General features: G+C 37.2%; 1 protein-coding gene across 1 annotated transcript; it reads left to right on the top strand.

Moving 5' to 3' along the window:
* Nucleotides 1-465: 465 nt before the first annotated feature.
* Nucleotides 466-11,471, top strand: LOC103518540 (prisilkin-39-like). The gene is made up of 4 exons (XM_008483616.2): nucleotides 466-516; nucleotides 5,431-5,545; nucleotides 9,268-9,469; nucleotides 10,236-11,471. Exons 1-4 carry the CDS (start codon nucleotides 466-468, stop codon nucleotides 10,369-10,371), a joined length of 504 nt encoding a protein of 167 aa, XP_008481838.1. The 3' UTR covers nucleotides 10,372-11,471.
* The last annotated feature ends 8,014 nt before the right edge of the window (nucleotides 11,472-19,485 follow it).

Genomic DNA, 19,485 nt, shown 5'->3' on the forward strand with positions numbered 1-19,485 from the left:
TGTCGTTCCCTGCTTAATACACTTCGCTAAATTTTATGACTTGACTTGGACTCGAACCACCAACCTCCAGATCCGAAGTCCACCGTGCTAACTTCAATGGAGGGTTAAAACGATTTTTTCCCGCGAAGTTAATAGAATAGATGGAGTGCTTTGAACATGAAGGAGAAGGAGAAAAGGGAGAGAGAGAGAGAGATAGGTTGGAAAAAGGAGAAAGTGAAGAAAGAGAAAAAGAAGAGGACGAAGAGATTGATAAAGAAGGAGGAGGAGGAGAAGGAGCATTAGAGGAGGGGAAAGAAAGATTTCCAAACTTCAAAGGAAGAGACAGTCACCCTTCCTCCCTCCCTCTCCTCCCTAAATGAGCACCTCCCCCCTCCCCTCTCTCTTCCCTCCTGAACATGAGGCTTCCTACCAATTTTATGAAATACTAATGAAAATACAGGGTTTTCAAAATTTTATGAAATCCTAATGAAAATACAGGGTGTTCAAGATCTAGGAACAGAAGCACCTTGGGACGAGGTGAGTTACGAGCCACTTCCACTGGAAACTTTAAAGGCTAAAGAGTCATGGGCTTTTTCTTCTCCTCCTTCTTCTCCTCCTCCTACTTTTTCTTCTTCTTCTCCTCCTTCTTCTCCTCCTTCTTCTCCTCCTCCTCCTTCTTCCTCTTCTTCTTCTTCTCCTCCTCCTCCTCCTCCTTCTTCTCCTCCTCCTCCTCCTTCTTTTCTTCTTCTTCTTCCACCCAACCACTGGTATTGACAATGTGACGATGTTAGTTCGTCCTCAAAACTGTCACTGCTCAAATTCTTCTAATGAAAAAAAAAGTTCGGTTATGCCATAGGTATAAGTATTAGGTCCATGTTAGTAGGTATTACCTACCTCATACAAGGATTATCCACCCGGCTTAACACTTACCTGAAACAAAAGTGAAACAATGAAAAATTGATCAACAAAGAATAAATTAACAGCCTATAGTGTGTCCAGATCAATGTGAGAATGTGACAGCAAAAAAATAGGCATTGTTGCCAAACGTGTCACATGTGCAATGGTAGAGAATCTCTAAAAGGGGAAGCTATATTGCACAAACTGATAAATCAACTCTTCTGCTAGAAATTCTTTACGAAAATAGACAAAAATACCTCCACCTTTTTTTGAACTTTTGCAGCAGGAGACTTGATTAAAGTTTTTAAAATTATACAGCTCAGCTTCTTCAGTACTCAGTTGTGTTTCAGTGAAAACAATAACGTCTAATTTGGATAAGAATTTCTCAAACAAAATCAATAAATAGTCCCATTTTCCTTTCATGCCTTGAACGTTCACATGGACACAAGTAAATGACAATAACGTCTAATTTGGATAAGAAATTCTCAAACAAAATCAATAAATAGTCCCATTTTCCTTTCATGCCTTGAACGTTCACATGGACACAAGTAAATGACGAATTATTTACAGAACAAATCCAGGAATTAAGATCATCAACAACAGAACATTTAACTTTAACTTTCTTAACATCTTGTAAATATTGAGGAACTCTGTTCATAAACAATAATAATGGATAATAACATATTATTTACATAATTTGGGTAGGTACGAAGTGAATGTCTTAGAGTTTACCCAAATCCTCCATAGCCATGAGTCTCATGGGTCTGGATTGTTCAGTTTTCTTCAACAAGATTTTTCCCTAGGTACCTACATAAAACAAAATTATTATTTCATGTAATTTAGAACTTCAATTAGCGTTAAAATAAATTAAAAAAAAAAATATCATTATCAATTAAATTCGCCGATAACTTGGTAATTACATTAATTATTTAAAACATGAATAATTTTATGTAGGTAATCAAAAGGATATGAATTTTTCCATCGTCAAATTATTTAGATACATCATACATAGGTAACTCTGTTAACATTTTTACACTTTTTCCCATGGCAGTTGACAATTTTCCCCGTATTTCCCTACCTATTTCTATTAATATCTAGGCCAGAGGTTCTCAACCGGTGGTACGCGGATACATTTTAGGTGGTACGCAGTCATATATTAATTAATAACAATAAAAAATGTTGAATGGTGGGGTTTTAAGACTATAATTAATCAAAATAATTGATAAGAAACTAAAAAAATCGTGATTGAAATTTTATGTGATTTGTTAATATTACAGATGGAAAAGTTTTCTAGTGAAAATAGTCGTGATGACGTCATTTTGAAGTCAAAATAGTTACGGAATATATGAAGTGGAGAGTGGCAAGGTGTTTTCAGGAAGATACCACTTGGGTTATAAAACTGAGGTGTACTTCCCTTTCGGGAAACTTTCGGAAATGGAATCGATTCCCTTTTGGAAACTGAAATGGCGCCTTTACTAAACCATATATAGGAAATCCAAGATGACGCAGCACCATCGGAATCGGTTTCGTTGCGGAAAGTTTCCCGAAAGTTTAAAACACACTTCTGCTTTGCTGGAATTCCTCACGAAGCTTGTTCACCACTTGGGTTATAAAACTGAGGTGTACTTCCCTTTCGGGAAACTTTCGGAACGGAACCGATTCCCTTTTGGAAACTGAAATATCGCCTGTACTAAACCATAGGAAATCCAAGATGATGCACCATCGGAATCGGTTTCGTTGCGGAAAGTTTCCCGAAAGTTTAAAACACACTTCTGCTTTGCTGGAATTCCTCACGAAGCTTGTTCTATCCGAAAACACCAGCAGAACGTGCGATGTGCCCAGGCGATTATCCGTCCAGACACCTAACCATTCACGATGTTGCTTAACACAAGTGACCCACCTGGGACTGCTGTATTCGATTCTGTATAGTATTCTCAACAGTTTTTATTTTCGGAACTCCCTAAGCTGGTAGCTGGGTGTATCTTCTTCACTTTTTACTTTTTTTAATTAGAAAACAAAAACCAACCAAAAAACTTTGTGCATATTTAATTCGTAATTCATCATAGGATATTTACCTATGTAGGTACTTCCCTTTTGTACTTTCTTGAAACTTTGTCAACAATAAAAAATGAAACTTTTTCAATATATTTTATATTTATTTACCTAGATACTTACCCGTTTTCATGTTTTTGTTGTTTTTTTTTCCCTAACTTCCCGCCAAGTGTTACCGTTTATTATCATTCATTCCTTCCTGATAAAGTGATAAAAAGAGAAGGAGAGGAAGAGGAAGAAGAAGAAGAAGAAGAAGAAGAAGAGGAGGAGGAGGAGGAGAAGAAGAACAAGAAGAAGGAGGAAGAGGAGAAGAACAAGGAGAAGAAGAAAAAGAGGAGGAGAAGAACAAGGAGAAAAAGAAGAAGAAGAAGAAGAAGAAGAAGAAGAAGAAGAGGAGGAGAAGAACAAGAAGAAGAAGAATTGAATTGAATTGAATTGGTAATGTATTTAAACAACAATGATAGGTACAAAAGTTTGATCATCCCCTAAGCTTATATGCACTTTTGATTTCCGAGTTCTTCTTGCCAAAAAATCAGAAATGTCAGACTCGCAGTCTGAATTCTCAGACTCGGACTTTTTCCTTGTGCTTGACTTCGCACTCATTTGACTAGCATTGATCTTTCTACATTCAAGACATTTCCATTCTAACTTCTTAGGTTGAAATATGAAGTGGAGAGTGGCAAAGTGTTTTCAGGAAGATACCACTTAGGTTATAAAACTGAGGTGTACTTCCCTTTCGGGAAACTTTCGGAAACGGAACCGATTCCCTTTTGGAAACTGAAATATCGCCTGTACTAAATCATAGGAAATCCAAGATGATGCACCATCGGAATCGGTTTCGTTGCGGAAAGTTTAAAATACACTTCTGCTTTGCTGGAATTCCTCACGAAGCATGTTCTATCCGAGCAGAACGTGATGTGCCCAGGCGATTATCCGTCCAGACACCTAACCATTCACGATGTTGCTTAACACAAGTGACCCACCTGGGACTGCTGTATTCGAGATAATATGAAAGGGTTAAAATAAGATTTTAGAAAACACGCGAATTGAAAAGTTTTAATTTTTTAGAAAAACGCGAAAAGAAGGGGTTAAAGATTACTTTATTTAAACACTTTTAATGGCAAATGTTTAATGACTATTTACGGATTTTTAAAAATGTTTACAATTTTGCCTACTAAATTCGACCCAGATTCCAGATTTTTCTCTGGAGCATGTGACGATGAAGGTTGCGCCATTATCAGTTTTCATTCAGAAGATTAATATTTTATAGCCCATAGCCCAGTTTGTAAAAAATCTATCTAATAAGAGGGATAAAGGTATAAAAATATAAGAAAGAGAATTGAACATTTCAGGGGAGGGCGATAGGGTTAGGTAGGATACAAAATTTAAAGTTTCCAAGATTCTCTTATAAATAAAAAAATAAATTATACATTTTCTTTACCTAATGTAAAATAAAATTATAAATTTTGCTTCCAGTGAGGAAATCTTGAAATTTTGGCACTTGTTTCTTTCGCTATAAATTCGTTGAAAAAGAAAATGTAGGTACATACTTAAACCCACCTTACACAACATTTAATTCAAAAGAACACGTAGAATATTGAAAAAAATAAGTTCAGGGGGTTAAATACCTATAGGTACCTAAGCCAGGAGGTATAGATTTAGGTATATGTATAGGGGTAGGTATAGAAACCGAGGGTTAGGTAGCCTACAAAATTATAACTACCTCAACTTCAGGAAACCCATAGGGGATTGCGGTATGCGCCATTTCCTAATTGCTAACACATCAGCCTCGGAGTAAGAGAGAGAGAGGGAGAGAGAGAGCCAAAAACATAAAGAAAGAGAGAGAGAGAAAGGGGGGGAGAAAGGGAGGAAGAGAGACAGACATAGGTATGAGCTATATTCAGAGAAAGAAAGAGAGATGCAAATATGGAAAGAGGGGGAGGAAGGGAGACAGAGAAAGGGAAATACAGCAGCTTCATATGCAGAGATGAGAGAGAGAGAGAGAGAGAGAGAGAGAGAGAGAGAGAGAGAGAGAGAGAGAGAGAGGCTGGTATATCACTTCATAAAGGTAAAACGTGGGAAAACGAATTTCCTTAGGGAGTGTGTGTGTGGAAGGAGGGGGGGGGAATTCGTTAGTCAATAAGTCAATTCGTTAGTCAATAAGTACCTACCTAATTCTCGTTTCCGTTACCCCATAATTCGTTATGGATGATATATTAGCTGTTTATTAGTCTAGTCGTATAGATATCAATTATTCGTTAGTCTATTTTGATTATTAAATTTATCGATGAGATAACAAAAGATTGTGATACGGAACTTGACGGTATTAATTTCAATTGATTTACCTATTAATACAAATAGGTAATTGTTATTTTTATTGGTTAATGGTTAGGTAATATATTTTTATCTATATTATTTGGGTAAGTACTTATCTACTTGGGTATTTTGATCCTTAGGTAATTTTATTGTTCTAATTAATACTCTACATTTCTATGTCCGCAGTTTATCCTTGCTCTGGCCGTAGCTTGTGCCGTAGCTGCGGAACATGAGGCCGCTGAATCCAAGGTAGAAGATAACCGCGCCAAGAAAGATGTCGTGGGAGCTATTGGATATCCAGGTAAGAATTAGAGGGTGCACTCACTTTTGTTCGGGTTGATTATGGAGGGCTAGGGTTTGAGCCTTAATTTAAGTTTGATAGAGGGAACTGTTCAATTATAACGGCTAAGGTCTTACTGTCCCGAAATCGAAGAGAGAAGGAAGACAGGGTATAGGAGAAAGCCAGCCGTTCCGAGAACGAACCTAATCTGTTTAGGAAAGGGAATCGAAGAGAGAGAGAGAGAGAGAGAGAAGAGAGCAGATAAAAAAGTACAAGATGTAGGTAGGTAGGTAGGTAGGTAGGTAAGAGAAATTCACTAGCTGTGGCCAAGGGTTAAAGTGTACATTTAAATATCCATTAAAGATATTAGTTTTCCCTTATGGGGATAAAAAGTGAATTTAAATAACATTATCAGGGGCGAATTCTGTGGGGGGAGGGGGGGAGATAAGGGATTTTATTCCAATAGAGGACAGACTTGAAATTTTGAACCCCTTCCTCCAACCCTCTAGGTCTAGGCACAGTTCCTTTTTTATTCTATACAAATTCAAGCCTAGTCAGTTTGGAGGGTAGGTGCGTCTACCTTATAAGTACAAGGTTACGGGTTTGATTTCCACCCGGGTCAAGATTTATCCCAAACACTATCTGTTCTCTGTTCAGTATAAAAACGGTTGGTTTTCTCCTGCCCTATCCTATCCTCCTTATTTTTGCTTTCGAGACGATAAGTCCTCATCAGTTAGTGTTGAATTAAGAGAGGGCAGACTTGAAATTTTGAACCCCTTACTACAACCCTCTAGGTACAGTTCCTTTTTTATTCTATACAAATTCCCCTACTTATTAAAATAAATAATCCCAATTCCAGCCTAGTCAGTTTGGAGGGTAGGTGCGTCTAACTTATAAGTACAAGGTTACGGGTTTGATTCCCACCCGGGCCAAGATTTATCCCAAACGCTATCTGTTCTCTGTTCAGTATAAAAACGGTTGGTTTTCTCCTGCCCTATCCTCCTTCTTTTTGCTTTGGGGTGTTCTTGTGCGACGATGCTGTGTGCCTCTGTGTTGTGGTGTTGGGTGGGTTGGGTGTTCTGCGTGCCCATGAGTATATGGACGCGGTGGGCATCCGCCCGTCGTGTCCGGTATCGCTGCGCCGGAGCAGCCCTATGTTGTAGTTGTAGTTAAGTTTTGTCTGTTTTCTTACTTTTACCTATCACTTTCCTTTGTAGTCTTAAGATATTATCAAGACTTGTGTTTTACAATTTTTTGTCAAACTGATAAACATTAAATAAACATAGGTATTGAATTGAATTGCTTTCGAGACGATAAGTCCTCATCAGTTAGTGTTGAATTTTATTTACCTAAGAAAGTATGTACCTACGGTTCCCCCTTCCCAATCACAGAAGAAATGAGAAGAATCCCGCTTTGTTTCGTGTAAACGGGACTTGAAAACGAAAAGTCATCTGCAACTCCATGGGAGGGAAATATTGTCTGCCACTTCTGCTAGTAGAGGGGGGGAAAATATTTGAAGGGTAGGAGGGAAAATTTATACAAAGGGAATTTATATGTTAGGGGGTACGGGGTAGGATTTAAGAGGAAAGGAGGGAAATTTTATATAGTAGAACCTCGATTATATCAACCTCCATTATATCAACTCCAAAAATCGGGGGTTTTCCCTATCTTTCAAGGAAATCCTACTTTATCAGGGGAAGAGATCATTGAAAGTGTTCAAATAATGAGACTAATGACGAAGAAAACAATATCGATGATGTGTTTTTTGTTTGTTTCTTAGTTTGTTTTATTTAATTTAAAAATAAAAGGTTATTTCTTCTCTATTTTGTTCTTTTGTACCCCTAAATTTGGCCCTATTTTCATTGTTTTAAACGGAATTTCGATTCCATATCCAACTTTTATACAGAACCTCGATTATATCAACTACCCTCGGTCCCAATTAGTTGATATAATCGAGGTTCTACTGTATGTAGGTATAGGGAGAGGGAAAAAGAAGAAGGAAGGGAAATTTTATATAGCGGGAGGGAAAAAGAGACGTAGAGGAGGGAAAATTTACACCGGTATGTAATTGAATTTGTCTCTCCATATTACACACCATAGGTATTCATCTGTGTATCTATGTACCTATATTGGATTTCCTACCTATGCTGAGAGAGAGAGAGAGAGAGAGAGAGAGAGAGAGGAGAGAGAGAGCTTGAGAAAATAAGTTAGGGAGGGAGAAAGAGATAAAGAGTGAGGGAAAGACAGACAGAGAGAAAGAGAGGGAGAGAGAGAGAAAGATGGGGAGAGAGAGAGAAGGGGAGAGTCTCAAATTGATTAAATCAAAAGTGGTGCTGGAAATGTAATAACGCTTGTCAATCTAGAATCTAGAGAGTTGAGAAATTTGAGAAAAGGAAGAGAAGAAGGAAGAATGAAATAAGAAGAATTATTGTTGTAAAATGTTTTCTCCTTCAAGTCTTGATTCACACCAGCTTTCCAAGTTTCCTTCGGTCTACCAAGTCCTTTTTCAAGGACAACAACATTTTACGGAAATTTGATTAATAAAATTGTTTTTTTTTTTTTTTTTTTTTTTTTTTTTTTTTTTATGAGTTGAGAAATTTGAGAAAAGGAAGAGAAGAAGGAAGAATGAAATAAGAAGAATTTGTTGTAAAATGTTTTCTCCTTCAAGTTTTGATTCACACCATCTTTCCAAGTTTCCTTCGGTCTACCAAGTCCTTTTTACAGGACAACAACATCTTACGGAAATTTGATTAATTTTTTTTTTACTTATTTTCATCTCAGGTTTTCACGATTTTTTACTTATTTTGATCCCAGGTTTTCACAATTTTTTACTTATTTTCACCCAGGTTTTCACGATTTTTTACTTGTTTTCATCCCAGGTTTTCACATTTTTTTACTTATTTTCATCCCAGGTTTTCACGATTTTTTACTTATTTTCATCCCAGGTTTTCACGATTTTTTACTTATTTTCATCCATAACATCTGTTAACATTACAATCAGAAAGCATAACAATCTAGTTCAAGAAGAAAAAAACGATCTTTCCCTAAAAAAACAAAATTCAATGTCTGTAAATAGCTAGTGGCGCGATGGCTCGTTGAATTCACCACATTACGAATGATCACTGAAGTTAAGCGCGATGCTGCCTGTGGTTATACTATCCGAACGGGTGACCATCCGGGCAATCGCGAGGTGCTCGTTTTTCCTACTGGCCCCACTAACTAACTCGTTAGGCCCACTAGCCCACTACTTGTCGTTCGGGAATAAATCATGTCGTGTGTAGTGTGAACATTCTCATTTAAATTACATTGCCTACAGGACATTGGAAAAAAAAAATCAGGTGTGAACATCACACGACTTTCCTTATCCTATTGAATGATGCTTATTTAAGTGTTCTTTTACCCTGACTTTTACAATATCTCTAACCGTTTTGTCGCTACAGCTGAAAACCGCCAAAAAACGGTCGAAATCTGTCTAAAAGCGGTCAAAATACCGCCAAGCGTAGCAACCATCTCAACCAAAATTTCGTGTCGCATCCTTGTCACATTTGACATCTACATACCAAATTTCAAGTCTCTAGCTCTTACCGTTCCCGAGATATTTTGTTTACAAGGTTTTCACGATTTTTTACTTATTTTCATTCCAGGTTTTCACGATGTTTTACTTATTTTCATCCCAGGTTTTCACGAGTTTTTACTTATTTTCATTCCAGGTTTTCACGATTTTTTGTTTATTTTCCCCCCAGGTTACGGTTACGGCTATGGCTACCCATACTCCGGCGCTTACTCCGGCTATTATGGTGCCGGATATGCCGGATACCCCTACGCTGCCGCAGCTTACCCATACAGTGCTGCGGCTTACGGCGCTTACCCTTACAGCGCTGCTGCTTACCCTTACTCTGCCGGATATAAGGCTTATCCATACACTGCTGGATATGGCGCCTACAGGTGAGTGAGGGGAAGAAAAATTTGGAAGGAACCGTCAAATGTAATGAGAATCTTTCGATGTCCTTTAAATGTTAAACATGTTTAAACAAATTTCGCCAAAATCGGACAAGCGCTTCAGAAGTTATGCCGAAACGACTTACAAGTTTCAAATCATAACGCGGTCTTAAAGAAAGATCCGGGCTGGTCGAATTTTTTATGACAAAATTCGTCAAAATCGGACATTTTTTTCGAGAGTATGGTGAATCAAATCAAACAGACAAACCTTCAGATAAATAAATTGTGGAATGTCATTTTTTATTTCAAGTGCTCCAGGAATTAGCAATACTTGAGGGCCTGTCTTTCGCGCTGGTACTTCTATTAAGATCAGTTTTATAATGTGTTTCTTTTTCTGTATTTCAGCGAAAATGTAATGAGAATCTTTCAATGTCCTTTAAATGTTAAACATTTTTAAACAAATTTCCCCAAAATCGGACAAGCGCTTCAGAAGTTATGCCGAAACGACTTACAAGTTTCAAATCATAACGCGGTCTCAAAGAGAGGTCCGGTCTGGTCGGATTTTTTATGACAAATTTCGTCAAAATCGGACAATTTTTTCAAGAGTATGGTGAATTAAATCAAATAGACAAACCTTCAGATAAATAAATTGTAGAATGTCATTTTTTATTTCAACTGCTCCAGCAATTAGCAATACTTGAGGGCCTGTCTTTCGCGCTGGTACTTCTATTTAAGATCAGTTTTATAATGTGTTTCTTTTTCTGTATTTCAGCGGCGCCTACCCATACGCTGCCGCCCCTTACACTGCCGCCTACGGTTATGATGACGGCCAATACTACCCCGGCAAATACCCAGGTACCGGATACCCCGGATACAAAGCCGGATACTATAACGGATACCACTACTAGATTCGGACATCCGGACTCAACATCCAACCTTCCAGTCTTCACACCGGCGGTTGAATGCGAGATGTACAAGTTTCGACATCTAAATATCTAATACGGCTCAGTTATTATTGAATATCGGTTTATCGAGATTTTGCATTTCCCCATAAATCCCATAATCAAGTAAAGGGGCCTCTCAGCCCTTCGTCAAAAGAACCTGGGCATTTAAAAGACAAAGTACCACGTCAGTTGATTGATTAGAAAAATTGTTGTTGTTGCTGTTTTATTGACAATAAAGCGACCTACCGGCATGTCTGCTCCAGAAAAATATTTAATTCTCATTGGTTAGGATATATTATTTTATATTATGGGGGAGTGTAAATCTCCAACAATAATAGTGGACAACCATTTACAATCCCAATCGACGGAATGGAAGACCACGAATTTTTCATCTTTTGGAAGTTTGGATACAAAATCATGTGATCCGAAAAAAAATCAAAATAGTACCTTACCTTCTTTCTGTACCTGCTTCTCTTTGTTTTTTTGAGGGGGCATTTTCTGGAAATCAAAAATTGTCACCAAAAATCTTTTTCGGATTTGTAACACGAAAAGTCGACACATTTTCATCATTTTGTCTAAAAAGAATACTTAATGCCTTTTGGGTTTTGAGACATTCGTTGAATCTGCACGAAATTTCTTAATTGAGTGCGCGATGTGCCATTCCGATTTTTCCGATGTACAAAAAATGCTTCCTCTCCGCCTAGTCCCATTTGGTAGCTATGCAAGTCTTTCATTTCCCCAAAACCAAAATCCGCAGTCCCAACAATCCAGTTATCAGATCCTGCTCAAAATATTCTCTATGAAAAATCCTTTGAAAATCTTTGGATTGTCACATTCTCAGATTTTAAATCTAATCTCTGGAATGCCGGATTTAAATCTAATCCCTGGATTGTCGGATTTTAAATTTAATCTCTCTCATTATCGTTTAATGTCTTGCCATTAGGAAATTTGTCACGAAAGATGTTTCTCTCTCGTTTTATGGGCGATAAAGTACCTACATAATTATATGTCCAATAATAAAATATGCTGCCATTTTTCCAATGAATCTCCCTTGCTCTATCAAATCTTCGCGTTCTGTTTTTATTCTCCATAAAATTTTCAGCTAATGATCTAGTTATAGTTAGATGTTAGAGCAGTTAGCCTGCCCATAAAATTGAAAAAGGGGGGGATTTTTTTTTATTTTTAAAAGAACTTTGGTGTTGATAGACGGAACTGTAACTGCTATGGTCTTATCGTATCGAAAGCGAAGAGAGAAGGAAGACAGGATAGGAGAAAGCCAGCCGTTCCAAAAACAAACCTTATCTGTTTAGGATCAATTTCGCTCCGGGTGGGAATGGCACCCGCGACCTATATTATGTTATGATATGACTCAATGATGCTCCCTTAGGTCAGCCTCAAGAGAGCCACATTCAATGTAGTAATAATAATAATTGGTGATTCTCATGATTTTTTTTTATTATCTCAGAAAAAACTATAAAAATTAAAAAAAATATTGAGACTAAAACGAAGAAAATGCGTTCACTAGATCGCGAGATATAGCTCTCGGAACATGAGAGTCTCAAGCAAGCCGATATCATACCTAGCGACAACACTGTACTCCCGTGATGACGTCATCTACCAATATCGTACGACGCGCTGTGAGCTTATTACCATAGGGATTTGGGTTAGGGGCTCAAATAGATCGAATAGGTACCTATCTACGCATTTTGTTATCACTATTTTTCAATATCAGCATAGGTACTTATACCTATTTTCAAATTTAGATATTTTCATTCCATTTTATTATCATGCACTTATTCAAGTAGTTACTTCTTCGTACATGTACATTTTTTAAAGGGGTTTGACAGAGGGAACTGTAACTGCTAGGGTCTTATCGTCCCGAAATCGAAGGAAGACAGGATAGCAGAAAGCCAGCCGTTCCGAGAACGAACATTATCCCATCAGGATAAAAGCCGCCCTGGGCGGGAATCGAACCCGCGGCCTAGCGCTTACAAGGCAGACGCACTACCAACAAAGCTAAGTAGGCTGGCACATTTATTTCGATCGAGAAGAATAATATGAATAATATGATCTCCACATACCAAACATCCCTACTCAAAGTTCCACTTTATGTAAACACTACCTATGTAGGTACCTACCTACCTATGTAGGTACCTACAAAGGCAGGTAGTTACCTACATATGTAGGTAGGTAGGTAGGTAGGTAGGTAGGTAGTGTTTACATAAAGTGGAACTTTGAACAGGGATGTTTGGTATGTGGAGATCATATTATTCATATTATTCTTCTCGATCGAAATAAATGTGCCAGCCTACTTAGCTTAGTTGGTAGTGCGTCTGACTTGTAAGCGCTAGGCCGCGGGTTCGATTCCCGCCCAGGGCGGATTTTATCCTGATGGGATAATGTTCGTTCTCGGAACGGCTAGCTTTCTCCTATCCTGTCTTCCTTCTCTCTTCGATTTCGGGACGATAAGACCATAGCAGTTAAAGTTCCCTCTGTCAAACCCCTTAAAAAAAATGTACATGTACGAAGAAGTAACTACTTGAATAAGTGCATGATAAAAAAAAAATGGAATGAAAATATCTAAATTTGAAAATAGGTAAATAGGTATAAGTACCTATGCTGATATTGAAAAATAGTGATAACAAAATGCGTAGATAGGTACCTATTCGATCTATTTGAGCCCCGACCCCAAAGGTGGAAGAGCTCCTCTAGGAGAACCCTGCCACTTAAAAGAAAGCCGTTTAAAAAATAAAATTAAAAAAAAAAGGTTCTGACGGAGCCCCCCAAAAGGTTGATTGGGTCCAAATTCTCATGAGAAAATTAACTTTATATCTATATTGAACAGTAATGCCGGATTTCATCGAAATCGAACAAACACCAGTTGAATTGGAAGAAAGCAAACAAAATCTTCACGTAAAAACGTTCATTCCGTAACATTTGTAGATGCTTGCTTGTTTGTTTGTAGTTGGGAAAAAAAAGTCGTGTCCCTTGCATTCTTAATTCTTCTAAGTTTTTTACGTAAATTTCTGGATATCTTATTGACCTTGTGGGGAGGTTCCTTCTCTTCTCTGCGAAATTGGGGATGGATAATAGAGTTGAGGATAAGCTCTTACCTTATGAATTTGAGTCTCTCTTTTTTGAGGGGGCATTTTCTGAAAATCAAAAATTGTCACCAAAAAATCTTTTTCGGATTTGTAACACGAAAAGTCGACACATTTTCATCATTTTGTCTAAAAAGAATAATGCCTTTTGGGTTTTGAGACATTCGTTGAATCTGCACGAAATTTCGTAATTGAGTGCGCGATGTGCCATTCCGATTTTTCCGATGTACAAAAAATGCTTCCTCTCCGCCTAGTCCCATTTGGTAGCTATGCAAGTCTCTCATTTCCCCAAAACCAAAATCCGCAGTCCCAACAATCCAGTTATCAGATCCTGCTCAAAATATTCTCTATGAAAAATACAATCCTTTGAAAATCTTTGGATTGTCACATTCTCAGATTTTAAATCTAATCTCTGAAATGCCGGATTTAAATCTAATCCCTGGATTGTCGGATTTTAAATCTAATCTCTCTCATTATCGTTTAATGTCTTGCCATTAGGAAATTTGTCACGAAATATGTTTCTCTCTCGTTTTATGGGCGATAAAGTACATAATTATATGTCCAATAATAAAATATGCTGCCATTTTTTTTTCCAATGAATCTCCCTTGCTCTATCAAATCTTGGCGTTCTGTTTTATTCTCCATAAAATTTTCAGCTAATGATCTAGTTATAGTTAGATGTTAGAGCAGTTAGCCTGCCTATAAAATTGAAAAAGGGGGGATTTTTTTTCCTTTTTTTAAGAAGTTTGGTGTTGATAGACGGAACTGTAACTGACGAGGTCTTATCGTATCGAAAGCGAAGAGAGAAGGAAGCACGGATAGGAGAAAGCCAGCCGTTCCAAGAACAAACCTTATCTGTTTAGGATCAATTTCGCTCCGGGTGGGAATGGCACCCGCGACCTATATTATGATATGACTCAATGCTCCCTTAGGTCAGCCCCAAGAGATTTACGACAGCCAAATTCAATGTAGTATCCATTTTCGGTTGAAACCCTGGCCATGGTCTGAAAGCACGAAGAGGTTTGCCAAGGATATCGGAAGGCGACTCATTGAGAGGTCCGGAGATGGAAGAGCCGCTGCATTTCTCACGCAGAGAATATCTCTTGCGATTCACAGAACATATTTGTTGAGTTGTTCAGGATTTAAGCTATGCACATTCACATCTTTGAACAGGAGGCTCAAAATTCTTCTCTGGAGATTATACAGGGGGTTTAATACGTGATTGGTTGCATACATATAAAGGGTGACTCCGTATCTCAAGAGAGAATCCACCAATGAGAAGTAAGAAGAAGAAGAAGAAGAAGAAGAAAGCAATCAGAACAACAACAACAACAAAAGCAATATAAAAGTAGATCAAACATGGATAGGAGAGAAGAAAGTAGAAGAGAATTAGAGTAAAAGCAAATTGAAGAAATACAGAAAACAAGAGGGGATAAGTAGTGAGGAATTACTTACAGTTGATTGTTTTAAATACATATTTTACATGTAGTATCTTAACGGATCACTGAAGATAATGAACGGGTTCGATTCCCGGTGGGGAAAAACATTTTCTTAGCCAAAAGCAAACTAAATACAACATAACCTTTGGATTTGCATTCGCAGATAAACCCCCTCACTTGCCCCATAACACATAAACTTGACATTTTTCTTTCGAACAACATAAATATCGTCTTCTATTATTTTTCTCGAACTTTTGCCGCCAACCTTATTCGCCGTTATTCTGCGTCCTCGTCATCTTCTTTTTTACTTTCCTTATCCTATAGGAAGGAAAGTAATGTACCTAATCGAGTCAAAATTTCGATGGTCAGTTTTTAGTGCCAAAACACGTTTTGAGGTCCCTAGAGCCTAAATCTGAAGTTTCAGCCATTTTCCTGTGTGTGTCTGTCTGACTCAAAACGTTTGGTTGCGATAGGTGCTGCGGTTGGCGGTATTTTGACCGCTTTTTGGCGGTTTTTGACCGTTTTTTGGCGGTTTTCAGCTATACCGACTAAACGGTTAGAGATGTTGATGTAAAAGTTTGGCTATAAGAAGAAGAACACCCAAAATAAGCATCATTCAATAGGATGAGGAAAGTCGTGTGATGTTCAGACCAGATTTTTTTTTAATATGTTTTTATTCTTCTCTTTCCCCCTCCTCTTTCTTATTTTCCCTATTATTTTGCTTCTCCTGTTTCTTGTTCTCTTCCTCCTTTTACTTCTTCTTCATCTTCATCTTGTTCATCTTCATATTCTTCATCTTGTTCATCTTCATCTTCTTCTTCTTCTTCTTCTTCTTCTTCTTCTTCTTCTTCTTCTTCTTCTTCTTCTTTTCTTCTTTCCCCTATTCCTGTGTGTTCTTCAATATAAAAGTAGATCAAACATGGATACGAGTGAAGAAAGTAGAAGAGAATTAGAGTAAAAGCAAATTGAAGAAATACAGAAAACAAGAGGGGATAAGTAGTGAGGAATTACTTACAACTGATCCCTCTGATAAGACGATAAGAGGGAAGGATTAGAGAACATAAACAATAAGAGAAACAAATAAGGATAATGAAAGTAAAAACAAGGAAGAAAGCAGAACAAGACGTAATGGAAACAGTAATGGAAATGAGAAAATCTCCAGCGTTGTTAAGATAAAGGAAACAAGAAGAAAAATACAAACAATAATAATATACATGTCTGGAGTTCTGTGGACGGAAAAAATCCTAATTCCATGTTTAAGAAGGAGAACAAGAGGAGGAGACAAAAAGTAAGAATATGAGAAGAAGAAGAAGAAACACAGGAACAAATAGAGGACAAAAAGAAGAAATAGAAGAATAAAGAAAAAAGAGCAACAACAAGAAAAAGATGATGTTTGGTGAGCAAAAGAAGAAAGATCAAGGAGTAAAATAAGAACAATATTAGAAGAATGTCAAGCAGGAGAAGAACAACAAGAAGAAGAAGGAGAAGAAGAACAACAACAACAAGAAGAAGAAGGAGAAGAAGAAGAAGAAGAAGAAGAAGAAGAAGAAGAAGAAGAAGAAGAAGAAGAAGAAGAAGAAGAAGAAGAAGAAGCTCTATAGATGAGAATTGAGAATTGGTTCATTTGCAAAACGTGGGAGAGATCGGGTGATTTCGCTTGGAATAAATTTCACAGGAAGAAAATTATACAAATAATCAAAAGATAAATAGAAGAGAGAAAGGATGAATGGTGGAGAAAGAGCAGGGAAGTGATTTGAAGAAGAAAAATGCCCCCCTAATATTACGAAGAATAATGCAGGGAAAGGAACAAAGACAAATAATAGGAGAGACAAGAGGAAAAAAAAAAATGAAAAAAAAAAAAAAAAAAAGAGAGGAAAAAAAAAAAAAAAAACACCAATACCAACGTAAGTAGATATCAAAAATAAGCCCTCCCTCCTACTTCCTTCTTAGCTCTTTGTCTTATCCTTTCCTCCCCAATTTCCTACTTCCAATTATCTACGTTTCTCCGAATATAAAAATGCCGCCCTTGAACTATAGCAATACATAAAGGTAACAAAGAAATTTGAGAACACAGATTTTATAATAGCAAGAAGAAGAGAGACAAATAAGAGATACCCATATAAAGAAGATAGAGACTGTATTAAATATGATACAAGAGGTGAAAATCAGAGACACAAAATCTTGCAAAGAGAATGCACGAAGAAATAAAAAAAACACAAGGTGTAAAAGTAAATTTACCCCTAATGAAGTTTGAAATGGCATTACAAATTGTGCTTTTAATTAAGCTGGAAGCAAACAAGAATGAAACATTTGCAAATGAATTCTCTCCACCTGGAAGAACGCCAGTTGGGTCCCATGACCTTTTTTCTCAAGGTAGTCGACTACCAGCTGGGTCCTAGGGTTTTGAGGGTCCAACTACCAATTGGGTACCGGGCTTACTACCAGTTGAGTCCCGTATACCTGTAATGACTTGGATGAAAAAAATAACAATTACCAAAATTTTCGGTAAATATTCAGAGGCCACGACAATGAAAAAGAAAACTCCTTTTTGTGTTTAACCTAACCCTGTAATAACACTGGTCACTGCTCATATGTAACTGTCCTTTTTGTATCAATTTAAGAACAAGAAAAAATAAAATAAATAAATCAGGTATCAATTTAAGTGTGAGACCCAATTGGTACTTGGACCCTCCCAAACCCGGGACCCAATTGGTAACAAAAAAGGTTTTGGGACCGAATTGGTTTCCTCCCATCCACCTACCTGCTAGCATTGTAAATGAATGTTTAATTTTCTTGAAACTGATATCTATATCTGTATCTTGAGATATCTTTTCTACCTGCGAGTGTTTTGTTGCCATGAAATTCGCAACCAGATTTTTAATCGAATTTTCTTGTCTGATTGAAAAAAAAAATAATAGAAAGTAATAATAAAAAAATATCGCCTGGGGGGTTTTTTCAAAAGAGAAGATGGGAGAAAGAAGAATTAGAAATAAATTAAAAAGGTTTTCCATTTATTTATTATTTTATTTATCTACCTCTTTTTTTTTCTCTTCAAAATTCCAGTTACCTACCTATAGATGTCATACCTATTTTATACCTCAGTGACTTGAATTTTTGCTATTCATAATCATTATTTTTATCAGCTAATTATAATTATATTAAGTAAACAGTACTGATTAAAAACCTGCGAGAGAGATGTTTACTCTACGAGCGCTGGAGTTGAAGTGGGATGATGAGAATCTGAGTATTCTCGAAAGCTCTAGACTTCAACTCCAGCGCTCGTAGAGTAAACATCTCTCTCGCGATTTTGGTCTGATGATGAGAATCTGAGTATTCTCGAACACACCGGCGATTGAATGCGAGATGTACAAGTTTCGACATTTAATACGGCTCAGTTATTATTGAATATCGAGATTTTGCATTTCCCCATAAATCCCATAGATCAAGAAAAGGGGCCTCTCAGCCCTTCGTCAAAAGAACCTGGGTATTAAAAAGACAAAAAAAGTACCACGTCAGTTGATTGATTAGAAAAATTGTTGTTGTTGCTGTTTTATTGACCATAAAGCGACCTACCGGCATGTCTGCTCCAGAAAAATATTTAATTCTCATTGGTTAGGATATAATATTTTATATTATGGGGGAGTGAAAATCTCCAACAATAATAGTGGACAACCATTTACAATCCCAATCGACGGAATTGAAGGCCACAAATTTTTCATCTTTTGGAAGTTTGGATACAAAATCATGTGATCCGAAAAAAAATCAAAACCCTATACTGCCACAGTGTGGCTGCAAAGTCTCATTATTCTTTCTCAAACAAAGTCCCATGTATTCAGGAAGGAATTACTTCAGAGAGAAGGAACAAAGGATAAGATAAAGCCGTTCCGAGAACGAACCGTATCAGTTGAGGATAAATTCCGTAAAATGTGTCCCAGACGGGAATTGAAAACACGACCCGCTTAAACAGGCAGACGCATTACCATCCAAGCTACTTGGTTGGTTACCGAAAATGCGGCAAAAATGCCAAAAATAATTATGTAGGAAGGATGTCTTGTCTATGGATTTTTACATATTTCAATCATGATGTGCGCATTGCATATTCAAAATAAATACCAGGCGTTCATAAAAACAATACATCATTTTGTTATTATTATGTTTTGCTTCCTCAGATTTCTCACAGGAGGTTGATTTTTTTTCGTCTATCTCCTTTTCTCTCTCTCTCTCTCTCGCTCTCTCTCTCCCTCATACTCTTCTCCATCTCTCTTCTCCTACTACACTTTGATCTTAGCCAAATGGCCGAGAAGCGATCCTAATTATTATTTTCTCCTTCTCTCTCTTCCCCACGCTCTTTTCCGTCTCTCTCTCATTTTAATTTCCATCTTTCTCTCTCTCTCTCTATCTCTCATTCTAATTTCCATCTTTCTCTCTCTCTACCATTCTATTCCCCGTCTTCCTCTCTCTCTCTCTCTCTTCTCTTAATTATTATTTTCTGTTTCATAATCTCATTTTCCAGACGTAATATTTATTATCTTTAACAA

The sequence above is a fragment of the Diaphorina citri genome, unplaced genomic scaffold (assembly GCF_000475195.1).
Source record: "Diaphorina citri unplaced genomic scaffold, Diaci psyllid genome assembly version 1.1 scaffold2238, whole genome shotgun sequence".
Taxonomy (NCBI): domain Eukaryota; kingdom Metazoa; phylum Arthropoda; class Insecta; order Hemiptera; family Psyllidae; genus Diaphorina; species Diaphorina citri.